The sequence below is a fragment of the Myotis nattereri genome (genome assembly GCF_964212035.1).
Source record: "Myotis nattereri genome assembly, chromosome: 4".
In the NCBI taxonomy this organism is placed as follows: domain Eukaryota; kingdom Metazoa; phylum Chordata; class Mammalia; order Chiroptera; family Vespertilionidae; genus Myotis; species Myotis nattereri.
In genome coordinates this window covers 96693975-96710762 of record NC_138079.1, presented here as the reverse complement: position 1 = coordinate 96710762, position 16788 = coordinate 96693975, and the positions used below count along the sequence as shown (strand labels likewise).

Here is a 16788-nt window from a genome sequence, read left to right as displayed (position 1 = left end):
CCTAAGATCTGGGAGCTCACCTCCTGGCTGCTCCCCAAGGCAGGTCACTCAATGCTCACTGAGTATGGTTAGGTGTTCTATGGGTGTTCGATAGGTGTTCGATGTGTGTGTATGTGTGTGTGTGTGTGTGTGTGTAGCTACCTAGACGAGTGGTATCTGTGTTATCCAGGAATGTGTAACATGAATAATGCATTTATCTAGGAATAAGAAGTGTATAAGATAACCACATTAAAAAAAAAAAAAAACCAACAACAACCTATGCCCGACTTTGTAAATGAGAACTAGATAGCATTTAGGAGTGAGAGGTACTATAATTTGTTTCACTCTTAGGGGATTTAAAAACATATTATTTGGCTCTGAAATGTTTTATTTGAGGATACAGACAAATATAGCTACTTTTTAATATGCCTGGGAAATATACAGGCTGGCCTTTGACTCCATAGACATCTGTAAGTATGGGTTACATCCCAGGTACCGGATGGGCCAATCAACCATGGGCTAGACGGGCGTGCTTCCCGTCATCCTCACAGATGCCTGAGCAGCAGGAAGGACAGGCCTTGGAGACAGACCTCTGCAGCGGAGGATGCTGTGCTCTGTGCTGAGGGAGAGGCTGCTGAGAGCCCACCGGGCAGGCCAGTGTTGTTAGAAGGTGGGAGGCTTCTGGGAGGAAGGGGCATGTAAGCTGAAGGAGAAAGATGGGTAAGAGTTCCCCAGGGAAGGGAAGGAGGGAAGATGTCTGAGGAGAAAGAGCTGCACGGACAACGGTCAAAGAAGAAACAAGCTCTTAACTCCACAGGAAGATGAACCTTCAGAGACTTATCAGCAGCTCCCTCGTACAGAGAGCAGTTTTCTGCACCAGAAACTAGAGGGGTTGGATTTTCCTGTCAGGTGGAAAGTCAGTGTACTTGTCCATCCTTCAGAGCTTCTGCGTGAGCTATAAAATGTATTTGCATTCATGCAAAAAAGGAAGTTATCACCTAAATGTAAGACCAAGTAGAAAAATAACTGGGGTTTGAGGAAATCAGAATTCACGATTCACCAAAAGCTTTAAAAATAACCAAGCCACGCTAGTCTGGTGGTCTCTCTTAGATTCACATTATCTGGCCTGTGGATCATGCCTTCCCATCTTGGGGAACATGTCACAGACCCTCCTCTACAGAAGCACAGTGCCTTTTTCATGTACTCTTCACCTTTTTTTAAAATATACTATTATATATATATATATATATATATATATATATATATATATATATATATAATTGATTTCAGAGAGGAAGGGAGAGAAGAGAGAGATAGATACATCAATGAAGAGAGAGAATCATTGATTGGCTGTCTCCTGCATGCCCCCTATGGGGACTGAGCCTGCCACCCAGGCGTGTGCCCTTGACCCAGGACCCTTCAGTCTGCAGGTCGATGCTCTATTTACTGAGCCAAACCAGCTAGGGCTGCACTCTTCATCTTTAAGGGACTACCCATCAGCATTACACTCAGTTCCTCTGCTCCCCAAGCCAGGTCTACACTGTTCTTCTTTCGTTCCCCTTGCTAAGACTGAGATAAAAGTATTCAAAATATTTTTAAGAAAGGCAAGTTGCTGGTTGCTTGTGATAGAATTCTGACCACAAGGCAGGTAAAAAGAAACCACCTCAGCACCAGCTCGCAGCATTGCCTGGTACCTCTGCATGATGAAGAGGGTCCCTGAAAGTGGCCAGATGAGGGTCTCTCTGGTTACGGTGAACTTCCCCAGAGGAGAATTCTGGCAGACATCTGACGCAGGAGGTCTGATCACTCCTTTGGGTGGGGTATATGAAGGTCCAATGGAACAGGAAGGAAAGTCCCTTGGGTATTTGAGGGACTGTTTCTGGAGCAAGCTATTCATGAACCCACATGAACCCAACTTCACACAATTTTGAACTCATCAGCTTGAATAGAGAAGTACTGAGAAGCTCAGAGAGAGAGAAGTTTAACAGAAATTGAGTACTGCTACTACTAATAAAGTACTATCCTTACTTCCGTGGTATGGAGTCTTCCTCCCAACTTTCCTTGGGATTCAAAATTTATTTGCATCTTCATCTTTATTCCTCCTTGGCATACACAATGCAGATTCCAGGCCAGGATGGTTTGCCTTAGGTTCAGACTAGATCCATGACACTCAGTTCCTTGGAGTGATGTTAGACAGGTAGGTTGAATGTTCAGATTCACCTACATTCTTCCCAGCACTGTAGTGATAATGACTGCTAGTGCCCATAGACACCAAGGATGCCACCAAGCCCTCCATCTCTGACTGGAACTATGGAATTTTCTTCCTTGCCTAGTGAGAGAATTGCCTCCAGTACAGCCAGAATCCTGGTTTCCCTTAATATTTATTACCGTAAATGTATGGCATGGCTATGGATGCTAGGGAATTTGGATTATTGGTGAGGATGAGAACATTGCAATATGGTTTTGGCTGATCTAAGATCCAAATAATCGTGTCAGATAGGTATTCACCTCAGAAACTCAACCCACTCCCTAGGTTTGCACTATAGACATCGGTGGTACAATATTCTACTTCATACGAAGAATCGAAGCTTCTTTTGATGGTGCTTGGTGCTGAGAGGCCATGGGAACCCAAAGGCTGGACCACACAGCAGCTTTTTTGACAGATTCCTGGGCTCCTCTTGGGGATTCTGATCCTTGTGGATACATGGCAGGGATCGGCATCTAAGTGTTTAATATGCTCCCAGTTCCTTCTGATGTGAAACTAAGTTTGGAACCCAGAGCCATCAAAGAGAGCAAACCTTCCAAATTATGTTGTTTGCTCATCAAAGAGCTATTATTATTTAGTTGGCACGTGTATTTGAGTACCAAACATAGGCATACCACCTAAATAGAGTCCTTCTCTTATGGAGCATATAATCTTATATTAATCAAATATTTCAGACCTATTTTTTTTGTTATGTTGTTTTGTTTTTGTTAATCCTCACCGGAGGATAGTTTCTCCATTGATTTCCAGGGAGAGTGATAGGGAGGGGGAGAAATAGAGAGAAATATCAATGAGAGACAGACACATCAATTGGCTGCCTCCTGCACATACCCTACCTGGGGCCGGGGATCAAGCTTGCAACTGAGATACGTGCCCTTGACCAGAATCAAACCCATGACCCTTCAGTCTGAGGGCTGATGCTCTAACCACTGAGCAACCGGGCTAGGACAAACATTTCAGACCGATCTTAACTACAGATCCTCACCATGGGAAATGTTATGAAAGGTAATTCCGTCCACCTCCCAAATTAAAGAAATTTACTTTTTCGGTATGCAATCCTGCCAAAGATGCATGTCCTCTAGCTTGAATCCATTCACAGCTGGTGTCCTCTACAGAGGAGTCCACGTTGACACTGGAAAGTTCTCTGTTAGGCAGACCATGGGGCACCCTTCTCAAATGCCCTGAGCTTTGGAGAACGCTCTAGTGACCTTATGAGTGATTGGAAGTTAACACTAGTTGGTTATGACTACCTATTAGTTTTATTCGTAAAATAGATTATCTTCCTGCCCCAACTAAGCTTAAAGTCAGCATTTACCTTTACGCATAGTTGAAATATCCCCACATATGGCATTATTTCACCTAGTTTACACTGTGAAAAACAGAACGAGCTGGGCAAATTGACACTGGCAGTGTTTCAAAAGGTTGGTGTATATATTTGAACAAGACGTACGCTTATTTTTAGGGGTTTTAAAAATAATGTGTCATATTTTCTGTACTCTTCTTAGGAACAGTGTCAGTGAAGAAAAAAAAAAAGATGGCTTTTGACAATGTAACGTTTAGTGGGGTTGTTTTTTGAGGCTGAAAAATTAACACAGAACTTGCCAGTGGTGAAGTGAAGGGTGTATGTCATCTACCAATAGAAGAGGAAGTGCCCAGTGTTATCTTAGATAACATCCTATTAACAAAGAGGCTTTATTGTCTACCTGTTGATATGACAAATGAAAATCAACATAATGTGTTAGAACTTTATCATATGTTGACTCATTTCCCCTTTTGGTTAATAAAGTAGTCTGGGAAGTTGACAAATTTCTAAGCATGTATGTCATTTTTGGTGATGGGAGGGGGAAGTTTTAATACAAAAGACTTACTTGAATTGTTTGCATTATTGATCAATTGATGTTTATTTCTATTCATTTCATGTGATTATTTTGTTTATTAGATCCAAGAGTTTAAGATTTATTATAAAAAAAAGGTCTTTCCTTTTTTTTTTTTTAGGCTTCTAATTTTTATTTTTGAGAAGTAAAGGCTGTAGAATTGATCAATTTGAATAACCCTAAAACTGCATGAGGAAGAGATGTTCTTAAAACCACACAGCATGACTGTAGGCAATGTTAGAAGATTTTGGCATTCATTGTTGAATTCCGTGCACACGTTTTATTTTACTTTATTCTTAATTTGCATGTCAAGAAAGTGGTTCCCTTTTTACTTTCCTTGTTATTTCATTTTATTCTCTGTGAAGACACCGTACATTTATTTTGATCTCATTTTCTTTTCGTTAGACTTATTTTCTTCTGTAGTGACATTTAGAAAGGTATTTTGGGTATCATTCTTTGAATTCTTCAGGGGTTACAGCTAACTGGTGACAGAAAAAAAAATATATCTTGTTCACATTTGTTGCTTACTGATTGCACATCTTAGTACTCTTATAATTTCTCTAATTTGCATGTTACAGAACGGAAGCCAGGACAAGACATAGAAATTAAAGCGAGAGAACGTTACACAGTGGTCGTTGACTGAAATAATAATCTGCATGTTGTTTTCCCTTCTCCCTCCTGCATGCAGGGATTTGGTTTCGTAACTTTCGAAAATAGTGCCGATGCGGACAGGGCGAGGGAGAAATTACACGGCACCGTGGTAGAGGGCCGTAAAATCGAGGTGCATGTTCAAAATATTTTCCTTTACATCTTTTTGATAAATGTCTGCTTTCACGCTCATTCGTTGTTTCAGATGCATCATTGTGTCTTGTATGTGACCCTATTCCCTTCTCATTGTTTATATATATATATTTATATATTTATATATAAAAAGGAAAACTGGCCTTACTTTTTTTTTCATTTTATTTTATTATGTTACTCTTATTACTGCTGAAAGGTGGATGGCAAACGTGAGACCAAAACAAGGTTAATCTGAAAGTTTTTTGATTTGATTTGATTTGATTATTTTATTTTCCATGTGTTAGAGCCAATGGGTGCAGTAGGTTCCAGACAGTGGAGAGAGTGTTGCAAAAACAGAACAAAATACAGAGCAGATTCTTTTTCTTTTTCTTTTCTTTTTCTTTCCACTGCAGGGTTGACGAGGGATCCACAGTGGTGTGCAAATTAAGCCAAATTGTGAAAGAAATAGCAATCGAAAGAACAATTGTTTTATATTTGTAAAAAATGAGAGGTTTTGTCTTTAAACCTTTCATTTTTTTTAAGAAGTCAAAGAAGCTCGAACCTTTGTATTCTTCTGATAATAAAGCGAATAAGCAAACAGGATTTCCTGTTCAATATCTGGTTCCTCTTCATGGACAAAATTGATACTAAAATTCTGGTACTCAGAAAATCTCCTCCTCCTACCACTGGATCTCCCTCAACGCGGCCACAGGGTCATATTTGTTAAAACTTTAAAAAAAAAAAAAAAAGAGAAAAAAAATACCAGTTACAAATGCTTTAGTCTTTGGAGTAAGATGTTGCATATTTTGCCTTTTATTTCCCCCCCCCCTCGACGATAACGCTTAGGCCCCTCACCAAACTCTCAGTAACCATGGTAACTGTATACAAACCCATGCTGGCGATGGTGGTGAATGGTAAGTGGTGAAGTCCATCTGCCGTTACACGTATTTAGTGCTGATATCTCTCTATACATATATATATACCACGTGACTTTTTTTGACTTGTCATATTAAGTTTTCTTGATGCTCTATTTTTTTGGATATTGGTACGCCTGTAATTGAGTGTACGTTCTAAGCTAGCCTGGAAGGCACTGACTGGATTGAGACATGACCGGTGCACATCTTACTCAGATCGTTAACTCCATACTGTGTTAAACAATGCACCCTCTCTTTTATCCTTTTGTTAGCTGTGACTTTAAAGCTTGAATGATTTCGTTAATTCTTGCGATGTCAAAGGCTCTTGGTCCGAGTGTTGAATGCTAGATGTTGCTTTCCCCGATGGTTCTTCCCTCCCAACGTGTTGCACACGGCGAAAACTTGTTTGTCCTTTTTTGACATTTATGTTCCCTTGTACCTTGTCTCTCCCTTCTTCTACTCCACTGCATGTTCCTTCATATGAACTTTCTTTTCTGTTTAAAAGCTATTGTTTCTGTGTTACCATGGAGTACACGCATGCTTTTAAATCTTCAATTACGCAGTTCCTTTTAATTTGCTTTTACTGTCTCCTTATTAAACTTAAATGATATGACATTGCTTTATTGAAATGATTTGTAAGTTAAAACGGTTATGAAGTAAATGTAATTATAAAAATGTATGATTTTTTGTTATGCACCTACTGCCTTTTATAAATTAAAATGCATTTTAGTTTGTTTTGTTTTATTTTTTTTTTAAGTAAGTAATCACAGTCATAATGCATGCAACTAATGGAACTGTGGGTTGGCCCCGGAATATGTGCTCACTTGAGTTTTCTGTGTGCATAGGTAAATAATGCCACAGCACGTGTAATGACAAACAAAAAGACTGTCAACCCTTATACAAATGGTGAGTACACACTGGCCTTTTACCAGAAATCGCCTGTACCTCTGAACCTGTCAATAATTTCACTAGAGAGTATGTTTCAACAAGCCCTGCTTGCCTTCGCATGTGAGGGTGTCCTTCCTGCTGACCTGCTACAGGGAACCACCTGAGCCAATTAGATCATTTCCCCAACGGGGCGAGGTTCATTTCGGGTTAACCTGCGTGGTCTTCTTCCAGCCTCTCTAGGATAGCTCCCATTTGGGGGTGAGACACATTTGGGAATTGGTTGGGTCATTTAATTTGTTGTTATAATAGTAAGTTGGGGGGGGGAGGCTTTGTGTTTGTTTGTTTGTTAACCATTACCTCATTGCTCACTAGTCATTCTTGGATGTGTGGCTGCAGAATTTGGTTCCTTCTTTGAGTCTCCTCTGGAATTATTAGGCTTTTGAAGGGGCTTGGAGGTTCCCTCATGATGAGTTCCGGAGTGAGAGAAGAATGTGAGTGCTTGTTTCTTACTCTCTGGGCTGCCCAGCATCATTTTGGGCCAGGCGAGGATGTTTCCTTGGCCCCTCGGGACAGTGCATTCTGGCCCTCCTTAACGGCCAAGTGTCACAACACTCCCCACACTAAGAGCTCACTTATACATGGAAAGTCACTAGAAACGTTCCAATATTTTGATTCTTTAATCCTCTGCAGGGTACATCTCTCTTAAGATATATAGGGAGAAAAACTGCTGATATGCTGATCACATACTTAATTGTACCAAATATTAAAAAGAAAGTAATACAGTATTAAAGTGTATATGCTGAGGGGAATATTATACCCATTAAAATGAGCAGAGTTAAAACTGAGAGAGCCCCATAATGAATGAACATTTTTTCAAATAAAAAATTATATGTATAGCATGATTTGAACTAAATTATGATGGGAATTACACCAAAATGGTAATGGCTGAATTGAATTGTGAGACTGGAAGATATTTTTTCTTTGTTTTATAGGTTTTTAAGAATAATTTTATTACTGTCATAAAGGGAAAGTATTGAATTTTCCATTTTTAACGTTTTAATTACACATAAAACATGGAAATGCAGAGTCCTTTGGAAAAAAGAAAGAAAGAATGAAACATTAACGAAAAGGCTAAAATATACTTTGAGTAACAGCACTGCAACGGGGTTTCTTTTCTTCCTCTTCAGAGGAGGCCTCCATTGCAGACCTATGTCTGTACTTTTATTTTGCATTTGTGCATGTATCTGGAGTAAGTATCTATTTACCGCATTCACAGTATTGTGTACATGGTTTTTATGTAAATGGTATCATGGTGTACATATCATTCTTTTTAAAATATATTTTATTGATTTTTTACAGAGAGGAAGGGAGAGAGATAGAGAGCTAGAAACATCGATGAGAGAGAAACATCGATCAGCTGCCTCCTGCACATTTCCACTGGGGATGTGCCTGCAACCCAGGTACATGCCCTTGACCGGAATCATACCTGGGACCTTTCAGTCCGCAGGCTGACGCTCTATCCACTGACCCAAACCGGTTTCGGAGTACATATCATTTTTAATTGGCGTCCATACATCCATTTGGAGTTCTTTCAGTGTTAAAACATACAGACCAGATCCATCCTTATGAGTAGTTACATAATATGCCATACATGGAGCTATGGGTTTATTCCAACTTTCCATACTGATTGGATTATTTTTTTTTTCTGTTATGATCATCAGCATTTGGTAGTTTTGGTCTTCTTCTTCTTCCTTGTGCCAACAGCTGCCAACTTGGCTCAATAATTTTGTTCATATTTTTAAAAGGGGCATCATTAAATAGATATAGACTCTCAATATAATAGGAGAATTATTTATTCTGCTGACCCATTTTCTCAGCTCCAGCAGCCAAGACCTATCCTTAAATGGAATAGAAATTTCACAACAGACTTAGGATGCCCAGTGCTGCCATGAAGCCACCTCCGATTTATGGGTCCTGAAACCTTTCCACTTGGGTAAAAATGAGAGCTCTGCCACTTGCCAGAGTTAATACATGACAACATCACCCTGACTGTTGGGAACTTTAAAAAATTATGAAGTAGTGAGCATGTGTGTGTGCATGCACGTTCTCATGCATATGCATAGGTGCTCACGTGTACTGTTTATGAGAGGAAATGAAGTCAGGAAGCTAAATATTATTCCTTAAGCCATATGTATGCATATTTATTTTAAAGAAAGAGTTATTGATCAATGTCATACCCAGGGGCCGAAAACTGGACCTGTGGGATTTTGCACACAATTCAAAGCACGTTCATTAACAGCCAACATTTCTGGAATATTAACTGTGCGGCAGTAGGCGAAGCATATTAAATACCCTGGGCCCATAGGAAATCCTATAGAGAAGAAATAGTTATCCCAATTTTAAAGATGCAGAAACTGAGGCTAGATAAGAGGAAGTAATTAGTGAAGTCATTTGCTCTTGTTGTGAAGTAACAAGATCTCTGGCCATGCCTGTGTGTATGTGAATGCGTCACTTTCCCCATCATCTAACCAAAGAGCACTCAAATAGCAACCGGCGACAATAACACAAGGCTATTCGGTGTGGACCCCAACTTCCTGCCAGATGTTAGCATAAGCAGCCCACATCCCATTCCTGGTAGCCATGCATTCTTAATTTCCAAGAATGAATCACGTGGCCCTCTCCTCCATATACCTAAAAGGGGCTACTCAGAAGCTTATGCTGACACGTGGACTGAGTGTGGTACCTAAAGGGTCCATGGACAGTCACAGAAGAACGTACTTAGAAAATCCAATGCAAATTCTAATTACATAAAGACAGTTGGAGCCCTTGAAGACCTTTGATATTCAAAGAAAGTGGTTCTCAACGTTTTTCCAATTGCTAGTTCATGAGTATCAGCACTACAAAGACATTTCTGATAAATTGCAATACAACTTAACTGAAAATATACAGAGACCCTCTTCGATCGTTAACAAGAGTGGTAGGAGGGGATATTATCAACACACACACACACACACACACACACACACACACAGAGACACACACACACACACACAAGAAAGTGGTAACTATGTGAATGATGGATATGCTAATTAGCTTGAGTGTGACAAATATTTTACAAAGTATGAGAATATTAAATCAACAAGTTGTACACCTTAATTGTGTACTAATTTTAGTTGTCAATTATATCTCAATAAAGCTGGGGAAAAAGAGAAAAGTCAGGACCAATGAAGTTATAGTGACAGGAGAAAATTAAGTGATCTGTGAGATTCATTATTTATCTTATTCATTCCCACAAAGCATCAAACTTACATTCAGCAAAATTATACATTACTGGAGTCATCACATTTTTAAGGTCATCTTCAAATGGTGAAATATAACTATTAATACCAACATCACAGCCATACATTCCTTCAATCATGTAGCCAACAAAAGTTTGAGTAGCTACCAAGTTTCCAATGATTAATAAGATTGGTCCCCAAGTGCAATGAGACAGATGTCTAGGAGACTGTGCTATGGAAGACCAGAGTTAATACTCTCATGGAGGACGTAGATTCCCCAGAACAGTTAACTTGGGTATAAGAGGAGACTATAGAATGACATATAAGGATTTGGAAACTCTACCCACCAGAAAGCTCCACAAACAGAAAATTGGGCTACTTCCATATTGCTGATTTTGCCTGAGGATTCCAATACTTGGAGAGGAGTTGGGGTTTACTCTGCTCATTGGAAGTTAAATGCTTGCTCTGCAACACAAGTTGAGAACTAGATTCTCAGGGATTTCCTAGATATCGGAGAAGCGTGGGGGTTGGCTGGAGGTCTTTTATTTCTTAGAGATCTGAGGAAGGATAAAAACTGGACAAAGACACTCTATAGAGAGGTGGGTTTTGGTATCAGCTTTGCTTTTCTCTAGCTACTGACCGACAGGCAGGTTGCTTAAGCTCTCCACACACCAGTATTCTCAAGTGGGGATTGCAGACGTAATAGGATCCACTACATAGGATATCTATGACTATTATGGGAGATAAAGCACTCAACACAGTGCCAGGGAACAGAGTGCCCTAAAAATTCAATGACATAATAATCTCAACAATATGTAGCCATCTCATGTGTTTTTTGCTATAGGTAGTAAGTTGCATTTTCTGACAAACATACTAGTTTAAGGATCAAATATTCAGATGCCGATAGAGGCTAGGCAGGTAAAATAAGTGAGCAAACAGAGAAGGTCTGAGAAAGCACAGTCTTTTTAGATTATCTTACACCTACACACTGGGAAAAGCAAGGCATTTCTTTACTAGAAGGAAAAGCAGCACAAGGTAACAATGAAAGACTGTCAAAGTTTATCCTCCAAGCCAGGCACACACTAGGGAGTAGTGGTGACTCGGACTAACTGGGAGTTTAATGGGGTCTCTGTTCACTTCCAGCCATCTAAAGTTGCCCTTTCTAATAATGTTTCAAGAGAACCAGAAATCCTGTATTGTAGATGAAATCTAAATGTTGAGAATAAATATATATGGCAGAAAAAGGAAAAAAAAAATGAATGAAAGAAATAAGGGAAGAAAGGAAGGGAGGGAGGAAGGGAGGGAGGGAGGGAGGGAGGGAGGGAGGAAAGAAGGAAGGAAGGAAGGGAGGGAGGTGGGAGGGAGGGGGGAGGGAGGGGGGAGGGAGGGAGGCAGGAGGGAGGGAGGGAGGGAGGGAGGGAGGGAGGGAGGGAGGAAGGAAGGGAGGAAGGAAGGAAGGAAAAGAAAGAGAGAGATACTAAGTGAACCAAACACAATGTACCACTAACTTTTTTTCATTTGGAGCACTGCCCCATGCCCCATGTCAATGACCAGGCCCTGGTATCCTCAGTACATGTTTTTAGAAAATATTGATGTGCAGTTTGGGAAACTCCTGTGGTGCATTTAAGGATACTTTCTTAAATGTATTTCTTTGATATCTAATCCAGTGTTAAGAAACATTCAAACCTGTAAAGAATTTTTGTGAGTTAATTTGAACCAAACTGTTGACAATTGCCAGGAAACAGAATTTCAAAAGATTGAGAGAATGCTCTGGAGAACAGTGGTTTTTCACATATTTTATAAATTACCCTCAAAGGAGGAGAATGTAAGACTGGGTTACATGAAATCCATTGGTGATAGATTAGGGAGGTGGGAGAAAGCAAAGTGGGGAAATCTCTGGGATTGGATAAGAAGTAAAATGAAAGACACATCTTCTTTCACATAGGTGGGCAGAGGATAGTTAACAGTCAACAATTAACATGACAACAATAACAGTGAGGGAATTTGTGGTCTCTGCCTTCTGGTTGTGCCCTGAAGGATCCCGAAAAAGGGAAGTTACGAATTACCCTGATATTCCAAAAATAGGTTATCTAGTTGCAAAAACACCCTAGGCTCAGTTAAGATCAAAGTTGATTTTGTCAGGGAAGATACCAGCCTAGGACATGACTACCCCAAATAGATGGCTTTTTAATTAAAAAGCTTTAATTTCAGACCATCCTTTGTGGTTACTTTAGGTCTCTGAGTTTGCAAGGCAGCCACACAGGCCTTCCCCCGAGGTAGTCAAATTAGCATGTGGCCCCTTTTCATCCATAACAGTAAAGCCCTAGAGAAGGCCTGTTCAGTTTTTGGTTTTTTTGGTGTGTTTTTTTGTTTGTTTGTGGGGGGTTTGTGTGTGTGTGTGTGTGGAGGGGGGGGTGGGGGGGGTGGGGGGTGTTAAAAGCATTCAGACTTGCCTTTTAACACCTAATAGAGCATTGGTTCTCAACCTGTGGGCCGCGACCCCTTTGGGGGTCGAATGACCCTTTCACAGGGGTCGCCTAAGACCATCGGAAAACACATATATAATTACATATTGTTTTTGTGATTCATCACTATGCTTTAATTATGTTCAATTTGTAACAATGAAAATACATCCTGCAAATCAGATATTTACATTACGATGCATAACAGTAGCAAAGTTACAGTTATGAAGTAGCAACAAAAATAATTTTATGGTTGGGGCTCACCACAACATGAGAAACTGTATTAAAGGGTCGCGGCATTAGGAAGGTTGAGAACCACTGTAATAGAGCCTTAGTTAACAGCAGGCATGTTGGCCAGCGTTTTTATGGGAAACTGGCAGCTGACCTTTGAGAAGCTGAACTTGAGGATGGGAGCACTGATTTAGAGGTGGCCCCTCCAGGCCCAGCCACAGAGGGATCTCTCTAAACAGCTCCTGCATGTGGTATGGAGAGAGACCCCCAGGAGTCCGGTCTCTGCTCCACTGCCTTGTTTTATGGGGGGCCCTGGGAGGCCGGGAGTGGTGGGTTTAATCAGCTGTTCTCTTTTTGTGGTAAGCCTCATTGTTCGGTTTAATGTCCTTGATCAAAATCTGTGAATATGTAAGGCCGGGGGATGTACACAAACTGCCTGAGAAATTAAAACTGGGATCATTTTGTCCGTCTTCCTGACAGTGCAAGCTCCTGTCTCCAGCAGGGTTATCCCAAGGGTCTCTTCCAGGTACTAGATGGAGTCACTGGGACTAGGAGACCATTTGCATGCAATTTGCATACATTTACATAAACCTGTCTGAGCTCTGTAAGTCTGAACAGAGGTGATTTTCAAGGGCTGGATTCTTATTACCTTTCCCTTGAAGACTGTCACCCGTAACGGGGTCCTTCTTTATTAAATGTATATCAGGAAGCAGGTCGTTGGAGGTTGAAAGAAGATAGAATCCTAACCAAAAGGGAATGAGTCTATTAGAAAAAGCTTTATATTCTTTTAGTTCCTTTAGAGCAAAACTAAGTATGTATGGAGCACCGACTATTCACCAGATGCATTTTTAGATGCTGGGAATTCATATTGGATGTCAGACCTGCTCACTTTACCAGTAATTCTAATAAAAGAGATGGTTATAAAAACAATTAACAAGCAGAGAAAGAAAAAAAGATAACTCCAGGTAGTGTTAACGCCATACAGGAAATAAAACTGGGAATTGAATCAGGGAGTAGCTCAAAGACAGTGAAGGGAGTGGCATTAAATAGCTTTCCCTGGGAAGACACTGGAGACCTAAATCAGGTCAAAGTTGTCAAGAGTGAAGAGGTCAGTCTAGATAGATAGAGGAGAAAGAGAGAGATTAGATAGATAGCAGACAGATAGATGATAGATTAGGTAGATAGATAGATAGATAGATAGATAGATAGATAGATAGATAGATAGGCAGGCAGAGGGAGAGGTTACTTGGTCCAAGGAAATGAGGACGAGAAAATCAGATGAGAGAAATATGATTTTTTAGGCCATCTTACTTACCTCTGAAAAATCTCTTTCTTTGAGGAAATGAAAGACCTTTGGTATAACTTCTCTTTGACAGTTACATCAAAGTGAATTCATGGGTCCACGCCCAGTGAATGCTGTGTGCAAATGAAGAATTCAAGACAGCTAATAAGGATGCCTACAAGAAAAACCTTACTTGAGTAGTATTAAAAGTATCCTGTCTCCACTGCCAGTAAAAGGTGGGGCAGATGGAAGAAGGGCAATAAGTAAATAATTCATTTAATATAGCTCCATATAGATTTCTTTCACAAACTCGAGATTTCTATGGACTAGAAAGAGAATGTTAAGTATGGTTAGATAATGCTGTAGCTTTATTTGCAATCAGTTTTCTCCCTTTAAAATTTTTTTTTTAAAATAACTTGCCATGAACATCCGTTCCCAGGCTCTCATGAGTTGGGTATTTTCTTCTTTGAGAAGCAGTGAGATTTTAGCTGGCCAAATTGAAGTCATTCTCTGCATTCATAGAACACATATTCTGAAATGTTTGGGGCAATATTTATTTTTATATCACTGTAGAAACTCCTAAAAGACAAGATGTGTGGTTCATGTGAGAGAGGAAGTTGTCAGTATGAAGTTTAAAAAACCGTTGGGACAATAGGTATCAGAATTTTATGTCCCTTTCTGTAGGTCTGAAATATGGCTAAGGATTTCCCATTAAGAAGTCTCCCAATAATTCAAAGACAACCTTTTGAAAAACTCTATCCTAAGAACATCGTGGGGACTGTAAACCGGCTATCTTATTAAAGTTGGAACTGAAAGTTCATAGAAACCAAACATTTTCTCAGAATATTCTAGAAAGTCCTTAAGTCCACTGGGGGCATATCTGTTGAGATGTTGGAGCCTCTTAGTGGGTCAGTAGATTTTGGTCACCTCTCAGTCGTTCTTACAGGCACATCACTTAGGTCAGACATTGGGGTATCACACCTCTCCCTTCTGGAAAGAGCTGAGAGTTCTTCTCGGCAGAAACACCTTCCCACAATCCCAACTTTCACCACTGACTTTGCTCAGGGACATTCACTCAAGGCCTCCTGTGTTTGACCTTCAGCCCAAGGACACAGGTTTTCCACAAAAGGCAGCACACCTGTCCTTCACTGCCTTTCAGGAGTTCCATATAATTGATGTTTTCATAAAGGCATGCTAACAGGGGCAGGAAACAATCACCAAACCCTAAAACATGCTCATTCTTCTGAGATTGTTCCCTGAATAGTGTCCAGTGGGTCTCTCATATGGGTAGCTTCATGATTGGAAAATATTCTTCTATGCTGTTTTTTTGAGTAAAACTTTTTGAAGGGCCATGATTCATTTGACAGAAAATGCTCCTTCCAAAACTTTTGGAAAATTACAGCATTCTGATCATCTTATATACAGGTTATTTGAAAGTCACCTTAGATATCATGCATGTATTGATTAGGAATTGTTATGGCTCTTGAAGGCAACTGAAATAGATTCCATATTTAATCTCTACCAGATAAATGTCATTTTCTTTAGGATTTAAAAAGCACTTTGGAAGTGTATAGTCTCCGGGTCATAATTAGGAATGACAATTATCAGAATACTAGAGGCCCCTCAGCCTGGCCTGCACCCTCTCACAATCCAGGACCCCTCGGGGGATGTAATAGTGCTAGAAGCAGCAGGTGATTGGGGAGGAGCCTGAGTCACTCCTCCGCTCATCTTGGCCCTGCTGCGCCTGCTGCCACTGCTTGGTATGCTCGCTGATCAGTGCTCCTGCATTGAGTGTCTGCCCCCTAGTGGCCAATGCATATCATAGCGACCTGTGGACCTGTCATTCGGTTGGTCAGTTGCTTTGGCTTTTATATATAGAGACTAGAGACCCAGTGCAGGAATTCGTGCATGGGTGGGGTCCCTAGGCCTGGCCGGTGATCAGGGCTGATAGGGGCCGGACCGATGGGAGCTGGGCTAATCGGAATTGGGGCCTGCTGGCCAGGGGGTGAAGGATGGGGGAAGGGACCGTGGGAGGTTGGCCGGCCCTTATCGGGATGGGTCAGGGCCAGCTGGGTGGGGAGGAAATGCAGGAGGTTGGTGGGCCAGGGGGAGGGACGTGGGGAGGTAGGCTGTGGGAGCACACTGACCACCAGGGAGCAGCTCCTGCATTGAGCGTCTGCACCCTGGTGGTCAGTGCGCATCATAGCAACTGGTTGACCGGTCGTTCCTGTCTTTCTAGTCTTTGGTCATAATGGTCACTGAGGCTTTTATAAATATACTAGAGGCCCGGTGCACAAAAATTTGTGCACTCGGGGGAAGGGGGGATCCCTCAGCCCGGCCTGTGCCCTCTCACAGTCTGGTACCCCTCGGGAGATAACGACCTGCTGGCTTAGGCCTGCTCCCAGGTGGCAGAGGGCAGGCCCAATCCCTAGGTGCAGCCCCTGGTCGGGCTCAGAGCAGGGCCAATTGGGGAGGTGGGGTGCTGCCCCCTGTCATGCACAGAGCAGGGCGATCGGGAGGTTGTGATGCCACCCTCAGTCACACTCAGGGTAGGGTCGATTGGGGGGTTGAGGCACCGTCCCCTGTCACACTTAAGGCAGGGTCGATGGGGAGGTTGCGGCACCACCCCATCACGCACAGAGCAGGGCCCATCAGGGGTTTGGGGCGCCGCCACTCTCACACTCAGGGCAGGGCCGATGGGGAGGTTATGGCTCTACCCCGTCACACACAGAGCAGGGCCAATCAGGGGGTTGGGGCGCTGCACCCTGTCACACACAGAGCCGCAGGGCAATCAGGGGCTTGGGGAGCTCCCCCCATCAGGCACAGAGCAGGGCTGA

General features: G+C 41.6%; 1 protein-coding gene across 50 annotated transcripts in view; it reads left to right on the top strand.

Moving 5' to 3' along the window:
* RBFOX1 (RNA binding fox-1 homolog 1) overlaps nt 1-16788 on the top strand; it is a 2169222-nt gene that overhangs the window by 2045953 nt on the left and 106481 nt on the right. For 49 of the 50 annotated variants that reach the window (XM_081089185.1, XM_081089163.1, XM_081089189.1 and 46 more), the window contains 2 exons: nt 4805-4897; nt 6656-6716. In XM_081089185.1, the coding sequence (XP_080945311.1) occupies nt 4805-4897; nt 6656-6716 (154 nt within the window). The remainder of the gene's footprint in view (nt 1-4804; nt 4898-6655; nt 6717-16788) is intronic. The other variant, XM_081089180.1, reaches the window with a different exon arrangement.